Source organism: Bos grunniens, chromosome 17, assembly GCF_055505025.1.
Source record: "Bos grunniens cultivar Pamir isolate PY7600 chromosome 17, Bosgru_T2T1.0, whole genome shotgun sequence".
NCBI classification, from domain to species: domain Eukaryota; kingdom Metazoa; phylum Chordata; class Mammalia; order Artiodactyla; family Bovidae; genus Bos; species Bos grunniens.
In genome coordinates this window covers 50,167,149-50,192,707 of record NC_141181.1, presented here as the reverse complement: position 1 = coordinate 50,192,707, position 25,559 = coordinate 50,167,149, and the positions used below count along the sequence as shown (strand labels likewise).

Sequence of the window (25,559 nt, the reverse complement as noted above, 5' to 3'; positions counted from 1 at the left end):
TGGCCTGTGTTGGTTATATTATTCTTTATTCTTTTAACATTGCTATGTGGGAATTCTTTCTGGATCAAGAAAACAATACGAAAAAAAATACACCTGCTTTCCAAAGTGAGGTGCTACCCACCATACATAAAGTAAACTTGATTAGATATGAAAGGATTAAAGTTGAAGAGTTCTAAACAGTGGGCTGAAGAGAGGGCATCTCTTTGAAGAGAGTCGTCTGTGTGCTGAAGTTGGATCTGAAGGCTGACAGGATGCTCTCATGGTTCTTCTCAAGTCTGCTCAACTTGGGAATGACGAGTGAAACCTTAGGTGGAGGATTGCAGGAATGATGGAGAAGTTGCCAGATTCTGATCTAGACCAGAGCAAAAGAAGACAATCAGGGGATTAAGCTATGTGAGATGATGGAGATCATGGCTTCTAGAATACTATTCCTAGTGGGAATAGACTACATTTTGTTTATCCATTCTTTAGTTCATGAACTTTGGTCATTTTCCCATCAAACATAGATTTTTTAACTTTCTATTTCTCTACACTGCATTTTAGTAATGTGAAGGGAAATGGAAGATGACAGATACAGCATGTTTAATAAAATATCTTAAAACACATTTTGATATCATACAAATGTTAACTTTGCAGGATGTCTTAAATGTTTTCCAGGGTATAAGTTTTTGCATTTTTAAATATACCACATTTTATGTATATGTCATGTGCTCAGTCATGTTGGACTGTTTGCAACCCCATGGACTGTAGCCCACTAGAATTTTCCAGGTAAGAATAATGGAGTTGGTTGTCATTTCCTCCATCAGGGGATCTTCCTGACCCCGGGATCCAACTCACATCTCCTGTGTCTCCTGCATTGCAAGTGGATTCTTTGCTCACTGAGCCATCATGGAAGCCCCATTTTATACATAGGAATAACTTACAAAGTGAGATAAAGTAATTTGTTTTGAGGCGGGGATTGTCTGAAACTAGTCACTTAGCTTAAGCTGAGTTTTTAAATTTGAATAAACTGAATTCCTGGAACCAAAAGGTAAAGTCTCCTGAAAGCGGTTGGTAATCTAGCTCATGAAAAATCCTAAATAATGGAAAATAATAATTCCCCGAATTTTTGCCATAATGAGTCTTCTGCCTTGAGAATGGAATCCCCTTATAGAGCTAAAGAGATAGAGCTTTTACTAAACATGATGTTATAAACTATTTAATTATCCCAAGTTTGAGTTTGATACGGTTTATATCTGCAATTTTTTTCTATTTCAGATTAACAATAGCTGTTTGAAATTTTTTCCTTTTTTTTTTTTTCCTTTTGGAGTCCAGGGTCAAGGTCTTAGTATTCAAATGTCACACTTCTCTTCCTAAAAATAAATGGTGCATTTGGGTATTCACTGTTATATTCATGCTATTTTCTTGGCCTCATTATAGGGCTAGAAATTGCTGGGGGATTTTTTTTTAACAAAGTACCAGCTGAAATAGGCACCCATTCACTCACCATCAGAGGTCACCGGGGCATCATTCTAAGTGACCCTCCTCACCTCCTTCTGCAAATATTTCCTCAACTGTGGGCTTGTAGGGAGGATCCCCTGTCACTCTGAATCATAATCAAGTCCTGTTCAGAATCCCAGGAATATCATTATTTTGTGGAAGTCCCCAGATGCCACATTTTAACGAGTATCAACAGCTCTTGAAACAGCTTCACAGGCTTTTTTTCACCCATCGTATGGCCTTTTTCCCATGTTCTCCAGCCAGACACACAAGCAACTCATGGCCCAGGAATGAGACAACCTTAGTCACTTCAGAGATCTTTTTCTCACCCTTTTTAAAATGCAAGCAACTCACAGACTGCAGTTCTAATCAACAGCTTCCAGCTGCCAAGACAATGCAGACAGTGAGATGCCTGACACCCAGTGGGTTTGTCCCTCTGTTCATCATCTAATCATTTTCATGCGCTGTCAACATGGTGACTGCAAAGCCATATTCCTCAATCTCAAAAGGAGCAATTTGGGGAAATAGCCAAGTGCTATTCAGCCCAGTTATCAAGAAAGCTTTGCTCAAACTGCAGAAGAAAGGAAGAAACTAAAGCATGAAGAAGGACGCATGACAAAACAAAAGAACTTTTAGTATTGTTTCCATATGACTTTCCCATCAACTCAGCTTTCTTTTTTTAAAATTGACTTTTATTTATTTAGTTGCATCAAGTCTTAGCTGCAGCATGTGGGATCTTCGATCTTGGTTATGGCTTGGTGCTGCATGTGAATTCTTAGTTGTAGCATGTAGGATCTAGTTCCTTGACCAGGGATTGAACCCAAGCTCCCTGCATTGGGAATACAGTCTTGGCCACTGGATCACCAGGGAAGTCCCAACTCTGCTTACTTAAATGATGAGAAACGTTACTTCATGGAGGAAAAAATGTGTTTTCTTCAAATTAGCCCATGCTCCTATACGATTCCTAGTTCTTTTTATTTTAACTAGTAATGCAAAATTTGATTTGTTTTCCGTACTGTTAATAGTTGCTCCCAAAATTCAGGTAAATTATTTTTTAAATTTGAGATAATTTCTAGAGTAATGTAACACCATTTAAATGACCACAAAATCATTCTTGCTCATAAAATATCGGTAACTAGGTAACTGAAAGGGTCATCTGTCAACTACATGTGTTACAGACCTATTTATGCCTTCGTCCCAGATAATTATTTATAGCACTCTCCTTTCACACTCAGAAATCTCCAAGGGTAGGGAATAAGTTATTTCACCATCCTAATAATGAAATTCTTTTAGGGTCTTTGCTTTCTTGGTATTTTAATGTATCATTTGATTTAAGGTGCCTTTTGGAATCCCTTTGGCTGAGAATAAGAGGTACATTTTCTGACCCTATGCCAATGACTGTGCTTTGTGGGTGGAAGGAAGCAGGAGGAAGCCTGGGATGCTGGCACTATGTGGACATCACCATTTAAGTGTGAAGTTCACACATGGGATTAAGTGTTGGGATGCTTCAGACTACCAGGCTTAAGGGACTGGAAACATATCCCATTTAGTTATATGTAATGGCCAATGGGGCTTTCCAGGTGGTGCAGTGGTAAAGAATCCACCTTCCAAAGCAGAAGATACTGGTTTGATCCCTGGGTTGGGAAGATTCCCCTGAAGGAGGAAGTGCCTACCCACTCCAGTATTCTTGCATGGGAAATCCCATGGACAGAGGAGTCTGGTAGACTACACAGTCCATGGGGTGGCAAGGAGTCAGACACGACTGAGCATGCTCCATTTGCTCCACTTGCAAAGTAATTAATAGCTCTGAGGATCCCACATTTCTTTTGTCCTATCTGCTTTGCCACAGGGAGAAAGAAGATGCTTATTCATTATAGCTGAAGCTCATTTCAAAGCAGTCAAGCTTCCCCCTAAAAGGCCAGTGCCCTCCATCTAGGTCAATCCTCAGAGAGAACAAACTCCTTCAAAGACTCCAGGTAGAACTTGGTTTCATAAACCCTGTTACCAAACTCAGGTCCACCTACTTGCTGTTTGAAAGCTAACACTCAAGAGGCAAGTGTTGGTAGGAAAGGAAAGATTGCTTTATTCAGGAGGCTGACAACCTGGGGAGAAGGTGGACTTGCAACCAAAACCAACTCCCAACTGCCCATCGGGGCCAAGAGCTTTTAAAGGGGAGTTTCAGGGGCATGCAGGTGGAGGCAGGGGGCTACATGCAGAAAGATCACAGTAGCTCTGACAGCCATCTTGAAATTGATCACGTGGTGGTCTGATCCAGTATCATCATGATTGTTTTAAGCACAGTTAATTTTCAGTTTGAGGGTCCATTTGTTCCCATTCCCTTGAGGCCAGTCCTCAGAATTGTGTCAGCTCATGTCATGGCTACAGTCTGGTCATCATTTAGTTAATTTCTGCCATCTGGTGGGAATTTCAGTGTCTCTAAGACAGCTCACAGGAGATGGCTCAGAATATTATCTATTTCTTGAGGAGGAACTGAAGATCCTTGACTTTGTTTAATGGCTAAACTATTATTATTTTGTCTTGTTTGACTCTTTTCCTTTGCTTCTGCGTTTTCTCATTTCTCTGATTAAATTTATCCTTTGGTTAGTTTTTTTACAGACAGGAGGAGGCAGGCAGAGACAGCAGTTGGTGGGTGGGGGGTGGGAGGGGGGAGTCTGTGCAGGGAAGACCCATAGGTTTCTGCTTGGTTACAATCCAGCTATTTACTCCAAGCATCCAAAAGTGCCCTGGGCAGGTGACACCAGCTTCCCTTCCTTACTGGGCCCTGAGAACCATGATCTAAGGTTCTAGCTGGCTGTTCTCCCTGGTACCATAAATGGCCATTGTAGCACTTCTTATACTCTGTAAAAATTGGTGTGTTGTGTGTCTGTTTAAGCTGTCTCTCTATGCTATGGGAGCTGGAATTACTTTGACCATTTCTCTTTGTTGATTATTTTTCACTTTATGTGGAAGGGGTCATTTGTCATCAAGTCACCCAGTGCCGAGTACAGAGTAATTGCCCATCAAGATAGGTGACCACAAGTTTTCCCTCCACTTAGTCACACTCCCTTGCAAATGACTTTTTCACTGGTCCCATGGAAAGTGGTTCTGTTTGCTCATATTTTTGCATCTAGATTTGTCATTGGGGATTTGTCTGACTGATCGTAAATAATGCTTAAACAGAGAACTAAAGACCATTTACTTTTTAAAGCTTTCCTTCAGGGACTTTCTTGGTGGCCCAGTGGTAAAGAATCCACCCTGCAGTGCAGTTGACATGAGTTTCATCCCTGGTCAGGGAACTAAGATTCCACATGCTGTGGAGCAACTATGCCTGTGAGCCACAACTCAGGTCTTGCAACTAAGACCCAACATAGCCAAATAAAGAAATAAATATTTTTTAAAAGCTTGCCCTCTCTTGCTCTGGAAACCCCTCGCTTGCTCTGCACCCCCCACCCCCCTTCAAACAAGCCTCACTGAGCCTATGAATGAGAAACCACATGACCTGTGATCTCCATCATGTCTCCTGCCAGGCACAGAGTGAGGCCACAGGACCCTGGTGACAGGGAAGCCCATCTCAGCAGAGGCCAGACCAGATCTCCAACCTGGAGAATCATGTGTAAACAGATACTTCTGTTTAAAGTCACTTTGGTTGTTCACAGTTTGTCATGCAGGAAAAGCTAATTGGCATACCCAATAAATATTTATGAACAAAAGAATTAATCATAGCCTGAGAACTTGCAAAACACCAGACATCTGTGTATGTATATGTATTCATTTTTGCACATGGAAAGCATTGTGAATTTTTACATATTTATTCCCTTCTGGAGCACATGAAGGAAGTACAAGATTCCTCTTTGTATTAGTCAGGGTTCTTCAGAGGCGCAGTCCCAACAGGAAATATATTGACATATGGAGATTTATTGGGTTTCCCTGGTGGCTCAGCTGGTAAAGAACCTGCCTGCAATGTGGGAGACCTGGGTTCAATCCTTGGGTTGGGAAGATCCCCTAGGGAAGGGAACAGCTATGAAATCCAGTATTCTGGCCTAGAGAATTCCATGGACTCTATGGTCAATGGGATCGCAAAGAGTGGGACATGACTGAGGTACTTTGACTTTCACTTTTTAAATGATTTATATATGTATTTGATTACATCAGGTCTTTATTGTGGCAGGCGAGACTGTCACTGCATCAAGCGGAACCTTTCATTATGTTGCACGGACGCTCTAGTTGGTGGCATACAGGCTCCAGGGTGCTCAGGCTCAGTAGTTGCCGTGCTCAGGCTTAATTGCTCTGCGGTATGTGGGATCTTGGTTCCCCAACCAGGTACTGAACCCGCGTCCCCTGCATTGCAAGGCAGATTCTTAACCACTGGACCACCAGGGAAGTCCCTGACTTTCACTTTTTATGGAGCTTTATTATGGGAAAGTGGCTCACATGATCGTGAAAGGTTGAGGAGCCCCATGATTTGCAGGGTTAGGGCTACACTTAGGTTTAGGTCTGCAGACTGGACACCATGGGAAGTTGGAGAGATTCAAGTCCTAGTCTGAAGGCCTGAGAACCAGAAGAACCAACAGTGTAAGCCCCAGACCAAGGCAGGGGAAAGGATGTCCTAGCTGAACCAGGCGGGCAGGAAGGGGCGCTTTGCTCTATATAGGCCCTCATCATGGCTGATGCCCACCCACACAGGGGAGGATGAGCTACAGAGTCACTGATCCCAATGCTAATCTCACTCAGAACACTCACGCCAAGGAGCGATGTTTACTCCGGGCCCCCCATGGCCCAGTCATGGGGACTCACTAAATTAACTGTTTTTTTTTTTTTTTTAACTATTTATTTGGCTGTGTTGGGTCTTACATGTGTCATGTGGGACCTTTCATTGTGGCACATGGACTCTCTAGTTGTGGTGCACAGACTCCAGGGCACATGGGCTCAGTAGTTGCAGTAGGTGGGCTTAGTTGCCCTGTGGCATGTGGGCTCTTAGTTCCCCAACCAGAGATCCAACCTTCTTGCTTGCCTGGTTCAGCTGGGACATCCTTTTCCCCTGCCTTGGACTGGGGCTTACACTGTTAGAAGGCAGATTCTTTACCACTGGACCACCAGGGAAGACCCATCTCAAATTAACTCTTGCACAGTTGAAATACTCACTTGACCAGTTGTTTCTCTATAAGCATTGCCTTACTAGAAATAACTACTGTGGATATTTCCATCTGGTGTCTGAATATTGCCAACCGCAAGATCCAGAATATACAGGTGAACAAATTGAGAGGTTCAGGGAGGACTGGGGACAGTCCTGAAGTCTTGGGGCCATCAGCAATGGGCAGGTCTCAGATCTGGAAGCTGGAGCACACAGTCTGGAGGATGTCGGGGTAGAGGGACAGTGTGGCTTCCCCAAGTTGCAAGGGAGGCAGTCTGTACAGCTCACCCTTGGACTTGAGTTAGTTCTACGTTGGAAGGCCTTGAAGGATAAGAAGGGCAGTGGGGGAGATGCCAGTGATGGTGAGGGCAGGATGCTATGTGCGTCTGCTCACTCTTCTCCCTTGAGACTCGTGGAAGATTCAGATGCAGGGTACTCTGTTACTCAGGGAAGAGAGATATGCATCCCTGGTGCCCATAGGACCAGAGGCAAAACTATTCACTGCCTTCCTCCATTACCTTAACAATTTCTACAAATGCCTACTGGTTGACAACATGTAGACGCATCAGTATCATTGAAAGAGGAAAGATCTGTGAGACAAAGAAAACATGTTTACTTAAAGAACAGCGGAGTTTGGGGTATGGATTTCCTATTATCAAGTCATCTGATATTTTATTAACTCCTTTCCTTGGGCTACATCTTGTTCTCTTTAAAGTTTTGCATTTTATCTCTATTTTTTTTTTTCAGGAGAAAAAATTCTGATGACGCCTGTGATTTCAGAAGAAAATTACACAAGCAAACAATATAAAAAGTATAATTTGTTCATATGCATAATTCCCACTAGTGCACTACTTAAGATCTGCATTTTGCTAATTAAAAATACTTTTTTTTTCTGCCTCATAAGCTTTCTGGCAGATATATATATTTTTGTTTGTTGTTTCGGATGGTTAAGTTTTTTAAACTTTTTATACAATTTTTAAATGTCATCTTTTAAAAAATTTTATTGATTTCCTTAGTTATGGTTATGCTGGGTCTTCATTGCTGCCTTGGGGCTACTGTCTCATTGCAGCGAATGGCTTCTCATTGTGGCGGCCTCCCTTGTTGAGGACCGTGAGTTCTAGGGCACACGGGCTTCCGTAGTTGCAGCACATGGACTTTGTTGCCCTGCGCCACGTGGGATCTTCCCAGACCAGGGATCGAACCCTTGTCCCTTGCATTAGCAGGTGGATTCTTAACCACTGGATCACCAGCGATAGTCCCACAATTTTTAAAGGTTACCTTCCACTTACAGTTATTAGAGAATATTGGCTATGTTCCCCACGCTGTGCATACACCCTTTATCCTACCTCACACCCAACAGTTTGGGCCTCGCACCTCCCCACCTTTATATTGCTCCTCCCTCCACCACCAGTAACCACTAGTTTGTTCTGTGTATCTGTGAGTCTGGTCCTTTTTTGTTATATTTGCTAGTTTGTTGTATTTTTTAGATTCTACATATACATGATGTCATACAGTATGCTTTCCAAGTCTATCCATGTTGCTGGGAATGGCAAAATTTTGTGTGTTTTTATGTCTGAGTAGTACTCCATTGTGTATATACGTACCGCATCTTCTTTATCCAGTCATCTGTAGATGGACACTTCGGTTACTTCCATATCTTAGCTATTGTAAATTATGCTGCTGTAAACATTGGATTGCATGTATCTTTCCGAATGAGTGTTTTTGTTTCTGTTTTATTTTTGTTCTGGATGTGTACCCAGGAGTGGAGTTGCTGAATCATACAGCAACTCTATTTTTAGTTTTCTAAGGACCCTCCATACTCTTTTCCACAGTGGTTGCCCGAGTTTACATTCCTGCTGACAGTGCTGATGGTTGCTTTTTCTCCACATGCTTGCCAACATTTGTTATTTGTGTTCTTTTTGGTGACAGCCATTCTAACTGGCTTCTTTAGGCTTTATAAAGAAGCACCATAGATATATGGTGTCAGGCTCAGGTACAGCCACAACAGGAGGCATAGGAGAGATTTAGGAAAAACAAGGGTTATTATACTCACAAGTCCTAGAGATGGGAGACACAAATGCACACACGGCCACGTGCAAAGGCACCAGGAAGAGGAGGCTGAAGACAACAGTGAGGGGAAAGTTAGGCCATGACCTTTAGGGGCATTCCTGGGGAAAGCCAAGGACGGCAGAGTGAAGAATTCAGGGTTAGCTCACTGGAAAAGGTGGTGGGATTTGTGCTACAGGAGTGGTCCCCTGCTTGCTGGCTGCTGGCCCTGGGGTCATTAATCAAGAGGAAGAGTTCCTCCTGGGGGGTAGGGCCCCAACGAGAGGAAGCCTGCTACAGGTCGGGTATTTTGTGTATCAGAGACATAGTCCTGGCTGAGCCCTTATTACTAATATCTCTAAGAACTGGGGACTTCCCTGGTGGTCCAGTGGCTAAGAATCTGCCTAGCAATGCAGGGGATATGGGTTCCATCCCTGGTTGGGAAACTAAGACCCCACATACCACAGGGTAGCTAAGCCCACACACTGCAACTACTCAGCCCGTGTGCTCTGGACCCCATGTGCCACAACTAGAGAGTGTGAGCTGCGACAAAAGATCCGGCATGATGCCAGGAAGATCCCACGTGCTGCGATTAAGACCCAAAGCAGCCAAATAAATATTTGAAAGAAAGAATTGTCTAGTCCCTGGAGGGGTGGTCTTTTCTCAGCCAAAAAGGATTCTTAATATGTCAAAATATCATAACATGTAGAAAATTTAAAAAATATTTATAACACAGTATACCACTTCTTAGGGCTTCCCAGGTGACTCAGCAGTAAAGAATCTGCCTGCCAATTCAGGAGACAGATTTGATCCCTGGGTGGGGAAGATCCCCTGGAGGAGGGCATGGCAACCCACTCCTGTATTCCTGTCTGGAGAATTCCATGGACAGAGGAGCCTGGTGGGCTACCATCCATGGAGTCACAAAGAGTCAGGCATGACTGAGGTGACTGAGCACGCATGCACACACACATATATTTCTTAAATTTACAATAAAGGCAAAAGAGAAGATGAACAAAGAAAAGTCAAATTTATTAATACTCAGTTCAGTTCAGTCACTCAGTCATGTCCGACTCTTTGCCACCCCATGAACTGCAGCACGCCAGGCCTCCCTGTCCATCACCAACTCCCAGAGTTCACTCAGACTCACGTCCATCGAGTCAGTGATGCCATCCAGCCATCTCATCCTCTGTCGTCCCCTTCTCCTCCTGCCCCCAATCGCTCCCAGCATCAGAGTCTTTTCCAATGAGTCAACTCTTCACATGAGGTGGCCAAAGTACTGGAGTTTCAGCTTTAGCACCATTCCTTCCAAAGAAATCCCAGGGCTGATCTCCTTCAGAATGGATTGGTTGGATCTCCTTGCAGTCCAAGGGACTCTCAAGAGTCTTCTCCAACACCACAGTTCAAAAGCATCAATTCTTCAGCGCTCAGCTTTCTTCAATGTCCAACTCTCACATCCATACCTGATCACTGGAAAAACCATAGCCTTGACTAGACGGACCTTTGTTGGCAAAGTAATGTCTCTGCTTTTGAATATGCTATCTAGGTTGGTCATAACTTTCCTTCCAAGGAGTAAGCGTCTTTTAATTTCATGGCTGCAGTCACCATCTGCAGTGATTTTGGAGCCCAAAAAAATAAAGTCTGCCACTGTTTCCACTGTTACCCCATCTACTTCCCATGAAGGGATGGGACCAGATGCCATAGTCTTCGTTTTCTGAATGTTGAGCTTTAAGCCAACTTTTTCACTGTCCTCTTTCACTCTCATCAAGAGGCTGTTGAGTTCCTATTCACTTTCTGCCATAAGGGTGGTGTCATCTGCATACTGAGGTTATTGATATTTCTCCCGGCAATCTTGATTCCAGCTTGTGCTTCTTCCAGCCCAGCATTTCTCATGATGTATTTGTATGGTAATCTGCCTTCTCTTCAAGATTCAAGTCAATCATTTTATGGCCCAGGATGACTCACCTGGTTCCAAGATTATCTCAAAATACATCTTGTAGGTGAGGGGCCTGGTGCTATTCTCTGAGTTTTGAGACGTTCCTTTATTTCATTAACAGACTGCTAGTAACTATATACCAGAGAAGGCAATGGCACCCCACTCCAGTACTCTTGCCTGGAAAATCCCATGGACGGAGGAGCCTGGTAGGCTGCAGTCCATGGGGTGGCTAAGAGTCAAGACACGACTGAGAGACTTCACTTTCACTTTTCACTTTCATGCATTGGAGAAGGAAAATGGCAACCCACTCCAGTGGTCTTGCCTGGAGAATCCCAGGGACGGTGGAGCCTGATGGGCTGCCATCTATGGGGTCGCACAGAGTGGGACACGACTGAAGCGACTTAGCAGACTTAGCAGCAGCACTAACTATATACAGAGAAGGCGATGGCACCCCACTCCAGTGTTCTTGCCTGGAAAACCCCATGGACGGAGGAGCCTGATATGCTGCAGTCCATGGGGTCTCGAAGAGTCGGACACAACTGAAGTGACTTAGCAGCAGCAGCAGTAACTATATAACATCCAGCTAAAGATTAGCAGGCTGGTATTCTTTCTGCCCCTTTCTAATGGCTATGTCAGAAGCTTTCTCTACCTCTTTTATACTTTAATAAAACTTTATTACACAAAAGCTCTGAGCGATCAAGCCTTGTCTCTAGCCCCGGATTGAATTCTTCTCCTCTGGAAGCTAAGAATCCTGGTGTCTTTTGTGGTTCAGCAACAACCTTTCAAGTGTACATGGAAAATAACCTTTAAAAGTTGTATAAAAATTAAAACTTAATTTGAAGGAAGAAAGGAATAAATACCTTATACAAAGCTCATCATTCAATTGATAAAAATCACTACTGATTGCTGACCCAATACCCCTTCCCTCACAGAGAGAGAGATTGTTTTAATGTCTACAAAAGAGCTTCTTTGGGGAGAGGGGAGGAAAGAGTGGAAAAGTTGCTTTGCATTTTTAGCTGTTAAAAGATTTTACTGAGGTCCCCTAACTCTGGTCTGCCTAAGCCACAGCTCCACCTAATTGGCATAGGTGTCAGTTGCTAAGTCCTATCTGACTCTTTCTGACTCCATGGACTGTAGCCCATCAGGCTCCTCTGTCCATGGACTTTTACAAGCAAGGATAATGGAGTGGGTTGTCATTTCCTACTTCCCAGGTGGCTTAGTGGTAATGAACCCCCTGCCAATACATGAAACCCTGGAGACACGGTTCTATCCTGGATTGAGAAGATTCTTGGAGGAGGAAATGGCAACTCACTCAAGTATTCTTGCCTAGAGAATCCCATGGACAGAAGAGCCTGGTGGGCTATAGTCCATGGGGTCGCAAAGAGTTGGACACATCTGAGTGACTGAACACACACACACACACACACACACACACACTTCAGGGGATCTTCCTGACCCAGGGATCAAACTTATGTCTCTTGTGTCTCCTGCATAGGCAGGTGAATTCTTTACCATTAGCGCCACCTGGGAAATTGGCATGGGGATCCTATTAAATTGACTGGTGGCTCAGACAGTAAAGTGTTTGTCTGCAATGCAGGAGACCCGGGTTTGATCCCTGGCTTGGGAAGATCACCTGGAGAAGGAAACGGCAGCCCACTTCAGTAGTTTTGCCTGGAAAATTCCATGGATGGAGGAGCCTGGTAAGCTACAGTCCATGGGGTCACAAAGAGTCGGACACGACTAAGCAACTTCACATTATTTCAGGAATCGGAAGGCATCCAGTCCTAAAATGACAATGCATCACCCAGATATTAATATAAAGCAGCTGGAGCTTCCACGGACTAATGGATTATTGATCTCAGTTGAGGAGACATATTTACAAGGTATAGGGTTGGCCTAGGGAGGATTTTAATGTGGACTGTGAAACTGTGCTTAGAAAAGAGCATCACACAACTTAACAGGGCTTCACCTGGGATGTGGCTGAGCTCAGCCACAAGAGGTCAACCTTATTTGCACCAGGGACTGGTTTCATGGAAGAGAATTTTTCCATGGACCATGAGGAGAGGGGATGGTTTGGGGATAATTCAAGTGCATTACATTTATTGTGCAGTTTATTTCTATTACTATTACATCAGTTCCACCTCAGATCATCAGGCATTACATTCCAGAGGTTGGAGACCCTCGGTGTAACAGGTAGTCACAGAAACCAACGTGTGGTACACATGGCCATTCTATAAACTCCATCAGTTGTCAACCACAGAACTGAATCATTGCTTTTCCATGTTATATGTGGCTTGAAATCTCATGGTTCTGCATCTTGGAAACGTTATTTGAAATTACATTTACTTGGACATTAAAGGCATTATTGTTGAAAACAAGCAAACCTATGTAATGTTATATTTTAAGCATATATTTGTCAGAGAAAACTTACCAGAATATCAACTGTTTTTGCCTCATGTTGATAGCATACTAGTGACTTTCAATTTTCTTTCTTTTAAAAATAATCTGCATGTTCTGATTATTTTAAAACGATGGTATTTCAGGTAATTCAACATCTTTACACAAAAATGGAGTGATGTTTTTAAAAGACAACATGTTATTAGTTTGAAAATGAGACTGCAGGCTAGTCTTCTTCCTGGGCACGTTTTCTTATCTACCTTCTTCTTATCATAATTCAGTCTGATGGAAAAATGATGCTCTTCACTGCTATGATGGCTTCACATTAATTTATATTCATCCTCACTCAGACTCATGACTCACATAGACTTACATTTTTTCCCTTAAATATACTGAAAGCGTGAATCATTGCTGAGTGCCTCAATGATTTAGGGCATGTTGGTGGCAGAAATGCCTGAATAACTATGATAGTCATTTACTTATGAATATAGTCAGAGATCCAGCCACAAATCTGTCCAGGATGAATTCACGTGGACTTGATTAACATTCATATGGAATGAATTTCAGGGCATGTCCATTTGCAGTGCACATTCTTGACACACAGATGTCATATTTATAATAATCGTTCTGCCACAATAAAAAGCAGAGACATCACTTTGTTGACAAAGGTCTGTATAGTCAAAGCTAAGGTTTTTCCAGTAGTCATGTACAGATATGAGAGTTGGACCACAAAGAAGGCTGAGTGTTGAAGAACTGATGCTTTTGAATTGTGGTGCTGAAGAATATTCTTGAGAGCCCTTTGGACTGCAAGGAGATCAAATCAGTCAATCCTAAAGGAAATCAACCCTGAATATTCATTGGAAGGACTGTTGTTGAAGCTGAAGTGCCAATACTTTGGCCAAACTAATAGCCACCTCCAATACTTTGTTTGATGAAAAGAGTTGACTCATTGGAAAAGACTCTGATGCTAGGGAACACTGTAGACAAAAGGAGAAGCAGACAGCAGATGATGAGATTGTTAGATAGCATCACTGACTCAGTGGCCACGAATTTGAGGAAACTCTGGAAGATAGTGGAGGACAGAGGAGCCAGGCATAATACAGTCCATGGTGTTGGGAAGAGTCAGACACAACTTAGCCACTGAACAACTCTGCCACAATGCATGGATTTTGTACCATTCTATTTTTTATATATAGTTGTCAAATTGCCAAATTTATAATTGTGGCTGTGTTTCCAATTTGAAACAAATGTCTGTAACTTGTGAAATCATTTGTCATTAAATGATCAAATTTCATAAGACATAGAAAACCCCAAAGAGGTGTCAGTGAAAAAACAGTTTTTAACAAAAAGGAATTTCCTCCGCAGTCAATTTGAGGGTCTTTGATTTCCTAAGTGACCTTGAAAGAATTCTACCTCTGCATTTCAAATCAAAATTGACCTCAAATAAACCTATTATTCAACTCTTAAAAAAAATACCTTCTGCTTCTAATGAATTGATGTGCCTGTAGGATGGTCACATCTTATTGAGATAAAGAGCTCATTGCTCCTCACTGGAAACAAATGAGGAAGATCAACCTTGGGAAAAATAACGTACAGTTTCAAAAAAAAAACAACTTTAAAAAGCAGTCTTTCTTAACTGCAGTATTCTTTCTCCTTGAAAGCAAAATCAGTTTTGAACTTAATTTATCCTTATTAAATATATACACACAATAAAAACTTTAGATCCCCCCACACCTCTTCTTCCTTTCTCTGACCTTAACTGCCAGAAAACTAGTACTTTTCTGAAAGGCCCTCAGATCTATTGCCCACTGGTGGCTGTCACTGCTTATTGCCTCTTCATCAGCTGTTCTCTCCTGTTGCCAGGGCCCTGATTTGGTCAGGGTGCCCTGATTCCAGGCCCCAGGAGATAAATCAGTTCTAGTCTAAGTCTTGGCAACCTGGTGCTCCCTTGTGATTGGTCTAGACACGAGCACGTGACCCAGTTATGGCCAATGAGAGAGGAGGTGAAGTGATCTTATGGCACTGGGAAATATTTTTCTTAATAAACAAAAAATAATCACACGGGATAAAAAATTTTCTGCCACCCTCCTGTTCCTTCCTGCTGTGTATACAGTTTTGGAGGACATGACACCTGGATGGGAGACAACTCCATTGGGATGACAAGGGACTGAGCCTTGGAAAACAGGCTATGTGCCAAGGACAGGAAAAGAGAAGACTTAGAATTACTTCGTCAGCCCTGAGGATGCCCACCGTGGTGGGCAAAACAATATCAAAAACATATATCTCCACACCCAGAACCTGTGAATATGCTACGTTACACAGCAAAAGAGAATTCAGATAGCAGATGGAATTCAGATTGTTAATTAGGCAGACACCCTGGATTAACAGGGTGGATCCTATGTCATCACACGGTCATTAAATGTGGAAAAGGGAGGCAAAGGAGTCAAGGTCACAGAGATGCTGTGTGAGAAAGTCTAAGCTGGCCACGGCTGGCTTCAAAGATGAAGGACATGCCCACGGGCCCACAATGCTGGTAGCCTCGAGAAGCTGGAATTCTAGAGAATGGGTTGTCCCCTAGAGCCTCCAGAAAGGAACATAGCCCTGCAGATATCTAATTTTAGTCTCATGAGACCTGTTTGAGACTTCTGACCCTCAGACCTGTAAGACAATAAATTTGTTTTTGTCACTAAGTAGAGTAAGTCTTCTACATACAAACCTTCAAGTTGCAAACTTATGTGTTCATGTCCAATCATGTCAGGCATAAGTGAAATTGTGGCTTGCCCTCCATCTCCTATTGCTAACAATCCTTCAGCTCTACCATCTCCCACCTTCTCTCCCTCCTCCATCAGTAACTCTTCTTGCCTGTTCACTCGATGCCAGCACCTGTGTGCCAAATGTGGTACTATACTGTATACTGTTCAAGGTCCTGTACTGTAAGATTAAAACTGTTTTCCTTATTTTTGTGTTTGTTTCTTATGTATTATTTGTATGAAAAGTATTATACATCTATTACAGTGAAGTATTATAGAGCCTATTGTTAGTTGGGTATCTAGGCTAATTTTGTTGGACTTACAAATATGCTCTCAGAATGGACCTTGTTCATATATAGGGCACTTACTGTATATGGTAATTCATTACAGCAACAACAGAAAACCAATGTATCCACTTATGGATGTTCAGTTTGAGGACAAAATTCTGTTTGAAGCCATTGTTAGCTCAATTTCTTGTCAATTATAGCCAAAGACTTGCAGATATAACACTCCATCATCTGAGTTAATATTATTATTTTGAAAACCATTACCTTCAAAGAGATGATTACCACCAAAGAGATCATCACACGAATCCCTGACTAAATGAGATGTTTCTCAAGGCAAGAAATGACAAGCCTTTCTCTATTATATAGTCTCATGAAAACTCCAGGTCCCTCCCCAAGTATGATTTACTGTCTGTGGGATTTGAAGATCCATGAAAGAAAGATGAAAACTACAAATTTATGTAAGAAACAGAGTGCTTAGTCTCTCAATTGTGTCTGATTCTTTGCGAACCCAAGGACTGTAGCCTGCTAGGTTCCTCTATCCTTGGGGATTCTTCAGGCAAGAATACTGGAGTGGGCTGCCATGTTCTCCTCCCGGGCATCGTCCCAACCCAGGGATCTTACCCAGGTATCCCGTATTGCAGGTGGATTTTTTACCATCTGAGCCACCAGGGAAGCAAAAACAGGGCAAGTACGTTAAATCACATACTTTCTTTCAGCCACACGGAAGGCATGTAAGATCTTAGTTCCCCAACCAAGAATGGAAGCTGTGCCCCTGCACTGGGAGCGTTCAGTCTTAACTGCTGGACTGCCCAGGAAGTCCTGGGATCATTTCTTTATAGCAGGTTTTGAAGAATTTATTCACATGGAATACAGTTATTATATAAAATTTTATATCCATTCGACACTGTCCTAATGATATAAATCAGAACAGAATTCCAAATTTGCCTTCTGAAATTGATGGTGCCATCAGCAGTGTTATTCCAAACTTTGAAAACTTAATGACTAAATTTAGTTCCTGTGGTCTGTATGTTGCATTAATGTACATATAAATACATTATATGTCATGTAGATTATGATTAGATTTCCCATTTGTCATTTAATATTTACAAGGACCTATTTCTCTGGCCAGTGGGAATTAATAATGGTGACAAACTTTCTTTCACTACAGTGGCCTTGCCAATCTCTTTGTTTATATCATTCATATCCCATCATTGTATGGCTATGTGTTACTCACAACATATAACTTTCCAGTAAACGTAGTATGTTCTCCAGGCACAGGGCTATCTATGATTAGGAAAGCCCCAGGCATGCAGAGTATCAAGCCAGGTCTCCTGCATGGCAGGCAGGTTCTTTACCATCTGAACCACCAGGGAAGCCCTACATTAAGACATCCACCCATAAACACCTAATTGAATGTAGATAATGGGAGAAGGCAATGGGAACCCACTGCAGTACTGTTGCCTGGAAAATCCCGTGGATGGAGGAGCCTGGTAGGCTGCAGTCCATGGGGTCGCTAAGAGTCAGACACGACTGAGCGACTTCACTTTCACTTTCATGCATTGGAGAAGGAAATGGTAACCCGCTCCAGTGTTCTTGCCTGGAGAATCCCATGGACAGAGAAGCCTGGTGGGCTGCAGTCCATGGGGTTGCACAGAGTCGGACACGACTGAAGCGACTTAGCAGCAGCAGCACAGCTCCAAGAGGCTAGCTACGGTGTGCACTGCTTTCAGAGGACCCCTCGGGTGTCATCCCCATTACCTCAAGTCCTCCTTACTCTCCTGATTCGTGTGTCCTCAAGCCTCCGTGAGGAGCCTACTCTGCCTGAGGTCACTCAGGACCCAGTGGGGTGAGAGAATGGAGAGTTGCCAGTTACAGAAATTTCCTACCCATTCCAAAAGGCTTCCGTGTTACCAAACCATCTACCTCAAACATAGGTGATCTTTAGGCATTTAGGTTCATTTTCAGCATTTTCTAATGATTGAAAATCTTTTTTTTAAAAACTGTAAAACTACTCTCTAATGACATTCCAAAGAGGCTAACTAAATTCAGCAAAACAATCTAATTTATAGCCATGACTTTACGCTAAAGATACTAGTTACCTATTGTAGGTTTGTCTATAAAAAAAATTTTTTTTATTATAGTTGCTTTACAATGTTGTGTTAGTTTCTCCTGTACAGCAAAATCAATCAGCTGTATATTTTTTAAAATTTCCTTCCCATTCAGGTCTCCAGAGTGCGGAGTAGATTTCCCTGTGCTATACCATAGATTCTCGTTAATTATCTCTTAAAATATCTTTATGACTGGCCAAGCTTTAAAGATAGAGAAATCGGGGTTGGAGTGGGAAGTATAAAAGATTTTCACAAATGCTGGTTGGGGTCCTTGGCTAAGAGGAGACTCTGCCTTGGGCCCGCGGGTGTAATAAACTGCACTCCACTATCTGCATTGTCCTTCTGAGTTTGTTTCCTGGAACGTGTGGCTATAACATTGTAAACACACACACACACACACACACACACACACAAAACCCTTATTTATTATAGAATCCTTAGTGATATGTGTGTGTGTGTGTGTGTGCTCAGTGCTTTGTTCAGTTTATATCATTCATATCCCGCCACTGTATGGCTATGTGTTACTGACAATATATAATTTTGTTCTCTAAAATTGGTATGTTCTCCAAACTCGGGGCCATCTATTGAAAGGTTGTTGCTGAACCACGAAAGACATTGGGATTCTTGGCCTCCAGAGAAGAATTCAATCCGGGACTGGTGACCAGGCTTGATTACTCAGAGCTTTTGTGCGATAAAGTTTTATTAAAGTACAAAAGAGATAGAGAAAGCTTCTGACATAGACATCAGGAGGAGGCACAAAGAATACCATCCCGCCCCGCTAGTCTTTAGCCAGATGTCATATAGCTACTAGCAGTCTGCTTAATTAGAGAAAGGAAACGTCTCAAAACTGAAGAGAATAGCACCAGGCCCCTCACCCACAACATGCATTTTGAGATAACCTTGGCACCAGATGAGTTGTCCCGGGCCATAAAATGATTGACAAGAATCTTGAAGAGAGGTTTCCGAGCAAACAGTTTCATTAACATAGCTTAAGAGAGCATTTGCATGAGTAAAACATACCAGTTTGTCACGTTGGTTCTGAGTCTTAGGCAGAACTAAGAGTCTAGGGTAAATACATAGCTCATTAACATAGTTTAAGACAATCATTTCCATAAGAAAAGCGCATTGGTTAGCTCAAGGTTTGAGAAAAGTTAACTTCAGGTGGAACCAGGTGTCATTATGGCAGGTTTTTAGAATTTTAAGAGAAACCTCTTTTTAAAATGTGTATAGAGAAGGGGGAAAAAAATCTAACACTTGTTTCCTCCTGCCACTTAAGACAGAGATAAAAAAAAATGTCTGACACTTGCAGCCTATATCCTCCATTTAGAGACACCTGGCCTTCCTGCCTGTTACCCTCTCATTCCCCCCTTTTCTTTTAGGAGAATTATGTTGCCTAGGGAAAGGGGCGTCATTCTCGGTTCCATAACTGCTTCTGAGCTGATAAGGGGTGTTGCTCCTAAATTGGTGAGGCAACATATTCTCCTAACCCTCATATTGAGGGTCTCTGATCCAGGGGCCCCAAGTAGTTGTTGGAGGAAGCTGAGGCAGTTGCAGGAGTTTGAGCAATCATTTGTAACTTAAAAGCCTTCATGCGACTAGAAACAAATCCAGCTACACAGTTACAGATGCAGGGAGCAAGCAGCAAAAACAGAACAATAAGCAAAGTTAAAAGTCACATTATGTCCATAGTTAAGGTAAAATTGTTGCACTAGTCCATTTTAGGATTGTTAGATGTCATCAGATGAACAAGAGGCTTTACGTATGATTGGTAGTCACAGACTTGAAGAAAGTCCTTTCCCCGAAGTGAAGGAAGTCGTCCACTGATAGAGGGGAGGGCTCCGCAGACCCAGCAGCTAGACTGATTGTGGAATGCAGCGTAGGAGTGAGCCCAGGACAGGAAGGCATTGTCTTGAGGATCAAAGGGCAGACTCAGGGTTTTTGGAGTCAGCAGAAGCAGGCTCACATAGATTATCAGGCCCATCTGAAAAGTAAAGTCACAGCATAGAAGGACATAAAATGACATCACTTAGTTCTGATCAGGGTGCCACCTCTTAACTCGAGTGTGGTGCACCCACAAATCAATTCCTGGCACCTTGAGAGCTGTGGGAGAAGAAAGAATAACCTGGTAAAGGCCTTCCCAGAGGGGCTCGAGGGATTGGCCCCCATATGCTAAAGTTTTTATCAGGACCTCAGTTCCTGGCTCAAATAGACACTTGCTTGATTCAAAGGCTGGGTCAGGAGTTGCCTCCCAGAGTTTCGTCAATGCTTGTTGAAAAGCTGAGAGCTGAGTTACGTAATTAGTTAATTCCAAGGCTTTAGGAAAACTTTTCCATTGAGCATTTTCAGGAATTAATCGTCCATCCTCAGACTGTAACCATCTTTTATCAGTAATCTTTGCTCCTCTTTTCTCATCTTTCTAATTCTTCCTCAGTATATTGTGGTTTTTCCTGTTCAGCAGGACCTGTCCAGATATAAGGCATCTGCAGTGAAGGGGTTTTGTAGAGTGAAGCTTTTCTGGCTTGACAGTCAGCCAGATAATTACCTTCAACTACTTTAATCCCTGCTGTGCCCTTTGCAATGCATATAACAGCTACTTCTTTAGGACAATACATAGCAGTTAAAAGTCTCTCGATCTCTCTGATATGCTTAGTAGGTTCTCCTGTTGCCATTTGAAACTGTCTTTCTTTGCATATTGCAGCAAGAGCATGTTAAGTCAAATAAGCGTACTTAGAATTCAGTGTAGATATTTACTTGCTGCCCTTTGCTTAACTCTAGAGCTCAGGTCAGAGCCACAAGCTCCACTAGTTGAGCACTCCTTTCCTGGGGTAGAGATTTCACTTCTAAAACCTGTTCAGCCATCACCATGGCATAACCTTCTATAAGCTTCCCATCCTGAACAAAAGAACTGCCATCTGTAAATATTTCCATGTCAAGACTGTCGAATGTGGTACCCATCAGATCTTCATAGTTTAGTTAGAAATTGGGAACAATCATGATCAGGTGTTTCATTTTCCTTTCTCAGGAAGGAAAGTGGAAGGATTTAAATTTCCACAAACTTTAAGCTTAGTTATTGGTCTTTCTAACAAGAATGACTGATATTTAAGAAGCCTGTCTGTCATCCAGATATTAACCTTAGAGTTTAAGATTCCACTCCTATAGGCTGCTGGTGAGGCCTTCGGGCTTGTGTCAAAACTCCTAGGGCCGTACCTTTTCTTTCAGTGACAAACAAATTAAGTTCTGACCCTGTGGGCAAGCTCAAAGTGGGAGCTTGCAAGAGAGCAGGCCTAAAGAGCCTTTATAAAAAGCCTTTGATTATCTGGAGATCAAAACAGTTTGTCGGTTTGGGCTTGTTGAGTTTATATACGGAGAAGGCGATGGCACCCCACTCCAGTACTCTTGCCTAGAAAATCCCATGGAAGGAGCCTGGTAGGCTGCAGTCCATGGGGTCACGAAGAGTTGGACGCGACTGAACGACTTACTTTCACTTTTCACTTTCACGCATTGGAGAAGGAAATGGCAACCCATTCCAGTGTTCTTGCCTGGAGAATCCCAGGGACGGGGGAGCCTGGTGGGCTGCCATCTATGGGGTCGCACAGAGTTGGACACGACTGAAGCGACTTAGCAGCAGCAGCAGCAGAGTTTATATAGAGACTGGGCAAGTTCCCCATAACCCAGAATCCACATGCAGCAGTAGCTGGTGATTCCTAAAAATCCTCTCAATTGTCTTAAAGTCATAGGTAGGGGATGATTTAGTATAGGTTTAATTCTCTTAGGGCCTATGACCCTAGTCCCTTCTGATATGATTAGGCCCAGATATCTAACAGATTGTTGACAAAGCTAAGCCTTTTCACTTGAGGGCTTGTAACCTCAGCCTGCCAGAAAGTTTAAGAAATCTGAGGCTTGTGAGCAAGCTTCCTCTGTCTCAGTACAAAGCAGATTATCATCTACATATTGTAGCACCATTGCTTCGGAGCTATTAAAGTTTTGTAGATCCGTGACAAATTTTGCCCAAACAGGTGGGGGCTGTCATGAAATCTCTGGGGCAAAACTGTCCAGGTTAACTGTGAAGCTGGCTAAGTAGGTTCTTCAAAGACCAATAGGAATCAACTTTCCTCCACCAAAGGCACAGACTAGAAGGCATCTTTTAAATCAATTACTGAGAAATATTTGGCTCATTCAGGAATTTCAGACAATAGGGTATATAAGGATTAAGCACCATGGGGTGTAAAGGAACTACAGCTTCATTTATTATTCATAAATCTTGAACTAGACTCCATTTGCCATTTGATTGGTTTATACCCAAACAAAAAGCATGGGCTGTTACAGGGAATAGTCCCTGCTCCTTTAAATTCTCAATTATGGGTTTTGACCCTTCCTTAACCTCAGGTTTCTGGAGAAGGCGATGGCACCCCACTCCAGTACTCTTGCCTGGAAAATCCCATGGACGGAGGAGCCTGGTAGGCTGCAGTCCATGGGGTCGCTAAGAGTTGGACACGACTGAGCGACTTCCCTTTCACGCACTGGAGAAGGAAATGACAACCCACTCCAGTGTTCTTGCCTGGAGAATCCCGGGGACAGGCGAGCCTAGTGGACTGCTGTCTATAGGGTCGCACAGAGTCAGACTGAAGTGACTTAGCAGCAGCAGCAGCAGCAGCAAAGTCCTAGCACGCCTGAGTCCTTCAAGAATACATCTGACAAAATGAATATGATCCCACCTTCCTTTAGCTGTGTAATTATATTCTCAATCTGGTTCTGTAATTGGGACCGCTTGATTCTCAGTGGGGAGGGCGGCTATCTCATCCTCCCTCTTCCGTACTGATTCATTACCAAGCCATTCATCTCCATAAGCAACTGCTTTCCCCAAAACTCGAGCTTTTGAGTCAGGAGATAGTGTTTGTCCCAAGATGTACATCACTTCCCTCCAAGTAAGATCATAAAGCAGAGTAACAACCTTAAAAGCTCTAATATATTTTTCTGGGTCCTCTAAATAGTCTCCCAGATCCTCCTTGATTCTTTGTATTTCTTGATAAAGAAAGGGTTCTTAACTCTCATAGACTGATTATTTTTCCCGCTGGGTGCTTCATGAAGAGGCAACAGCTTGTGTGGCTGTTCCTCAGCCTCTCTGATTGCTCTGTGCACATGATCCCAGGGATAGATTTGGAGAAACCTGGTTTTCTTTATCTCTTTGACTTCTGTCCTCCATTTTATCCTGTATTTCACCCTTAGTTTTCGCTAACTGAGCATCTCTTACTTCGATTGTCTGAGCTTCTGTTGAAACCAGAGTAGTCTGAGGTCGTACTGAGACAGGAATTGTTTGGACCTCTACTTCGGCAGTTTGAATCTCAGTTTGGGTTATTACTGAGACCAAGGCAACCCTTTGGGGGGGGGGGGGGCCGTGGGGCGATTCCCTGACTTTCAGTTTGCTCAGTTTGGAACCCTGGGTACGGGGGCAAAGTAGGAAGACAGGAGGGAGCTAATGGTTTCATACCCAAATCTAGGACATAAGTATGGCAGGTCTCGAAGAAAGAAAAAGGGCAACACCTATGCTACTTCACCCCATTTCCCTTGTTTTCTACAGAACCATTCTAATTGTAAAACAGTATTATAATGAAGACACCCTCCAACCGCCACTGTTGGGCATCCTACAGTGATACTTTGGCCATGCAGTGTCACAAAGGAAGATCAGGTGTGTCTTCTTTAAGCCCCGGGGATCAAATCTATCCCAGTTTTTTAGGATACAGTTCAAAGGAGTGAGGCTGGAATTGTTAGCGCCCATCTGTAAGAGAGAAAAAAGTGACCAGCTCCATCTTTCTACTGCAGACTTCCCTCCCTGCTCTGGATGGGGGACTTTACACTGAAGCTTTCCTTCCCTGGTCTGAGGCAGATGCCATACTTGTCCCTCCCAGTTCCACCACCGAGACAGGGTGGGGATGTACCAGGGGTAGACGTACCAGATGGCATCCCAGATTAGAGTCCAGTTCCTAGCATTAAAATCTCGCTTGCGTCCGACTCCACCCGGGGTGCGATCACAGTAACCTTGGAATGCCTCCCAAGCTAAGACCACTGGGGGGAACATTTGTCTCCTGAGTGCCTGTGCACGTCCCTGAGTATATTCCTGACTACAAAATGATTGGTACGAACAAAAACCAGTATGTTCCTTCCGAACATCATCACACCAGTATAAGCGATAGCAAAAGAGATGGTTGAAGGGCTGGCCAATGAGGAAAAAGTGATTTTTCTCCTTGAGTTATTAGGGCCAGTCCTTCCAGTTCATTTCCACAGATTTCACAGAAAAAATATCTAAGGAGTTAGGACAAAAGCCACTGGAGAGCCTCCTCTGGTGCACCAAGAGCCAGCGTTACCAAAGGAAGAAGCCCATTGCACTTCCAATCTGAGTAACCTTTATCCTGAGAGATGCTCTTGAAGCTAGAGCTACATCTAGTTTCTGAACTTTCGACTCCTAGTGAGGCTGGATGCTTCCTGACTACCAGTTAAAGTTTGGGACCTAAGTAACAGAACATAGATCACAAGTCCCTTGAAAGTCCACGATCCGACAGATTAGCTTAGTAGTTCTAATTCCCAATAACTTATGAAATGATCAAAGAGACCGGAAAGTTTGACTGAGAAAGGAGAGATCAAACGCTTTGCCCGTTTCTGGCCGCTCCTCGAAGGAGACATTGGGTGCCTTTTGGCATTGGCAGGTTGGTATAAACCCCTGACAGGGTTTCTGCCGTAAGCCGTATGAGGTCACTGCGGAACTGCAGAGCAGGGGTCCGTACTTGTTTTGCGCAGGGCATGTCATTCATTCACAAAAGCACACCATAGAGTTAGTAAAGCACAGCAGAAAACGTGTTCGCTAGGAGAACAAAGAACTAGAGCTCCAAACATCCTTACCTTGTCCTGAAGGATCCTGGATGAGCCCCCAAAATCAAAGGTTGTTGCTGAACCACAAAAGACACCGGGCTTCTTGGCCTCTGGAGGAGAAGAATTCAATCTAGGGCCAGTGACGAGGCTTGATCACTGAGAGCTTTTGTGTAATAAAGTTTTATTAAAGTGTAAAGAGATAGAGAAAGCTTTTCTGATAGACATCAGAAGGGGTCAGAAAGAGTGCCCCCCTGCTAGTCTTTAGCCAAACGTCACTAGCAGTCTGCTAATTAGAGAAAGGAAATGCCTCAAAACTCAGAGAATAGCACCAGGCCTCTCACCCACAGCATGCATTTCGAGATAATCTTCGAACAAGGTGAGTGGTCCCGGGCCAAAAAATGATTGACAGGAATCTTGAAGAAAGGTAGGTTTCCAAGCAAATACAATCTCATTAAGAAAGCTTAAGAGAACATTTGCATGAGTAAAACAAACCGGTTTGTCAAGTTGGTTCTGAGTCTTAGGCGGAACCGACTTGAAGAGAGCCTAGGGTAAATACATAGCTCA

At 43.1% G+C, this 25,559-nt stretch overlaps 1 protein-coding gene across 2 annotated transcripts; it reads right to left on the bottom strand.

Moving 5' to 3' along the window:
- LOC147355316 (uncharacterized) lies at positions 1–25,559 on the bottom strand. Of its 2 annotated transcripts, none has more exons than XM_086345978.1 (3): positions 25,337–25,559; positions 25,026–25,105; positions 1–352 (listed from the first exon to the last, which is right to left on the bottom strand). In XM_086345978.1, the coding sequence occupies exons 1-3, from the start codon at positions 25,347–25,349 to the stop codon at positions 173–175; spliced, it is 273 nt and encodes a 90-aa protein (XP_086202104.1). In that variant the 5' UTR covers positions 25,350–25,559; the 3' UTR covers positions 1–172. The 2 variants fall into 2 exon arrangements, with proteins under 2 accessions (XP_086202104.1, XP_086202103.1); XM_086345977.1 differs by lacking the exon at positions 1–352 and adding an exon at positions 18,822–20,112 and having other exon boundaries at positions 25,337–25,538.

What these genes read in the sequence shown, in the direction of transcription:
- LOC147355316 (XM_086345977.1), bottom strand. An exon ending in CCAGGATCCTTCAGGACAAG is followed by an intron (nt 20,113 to 25,025) that starts GTAAGGATGTTT and finishes TTTACTTTTCAG; the next exon opens with ATGGGCCTGATAATCTATGT.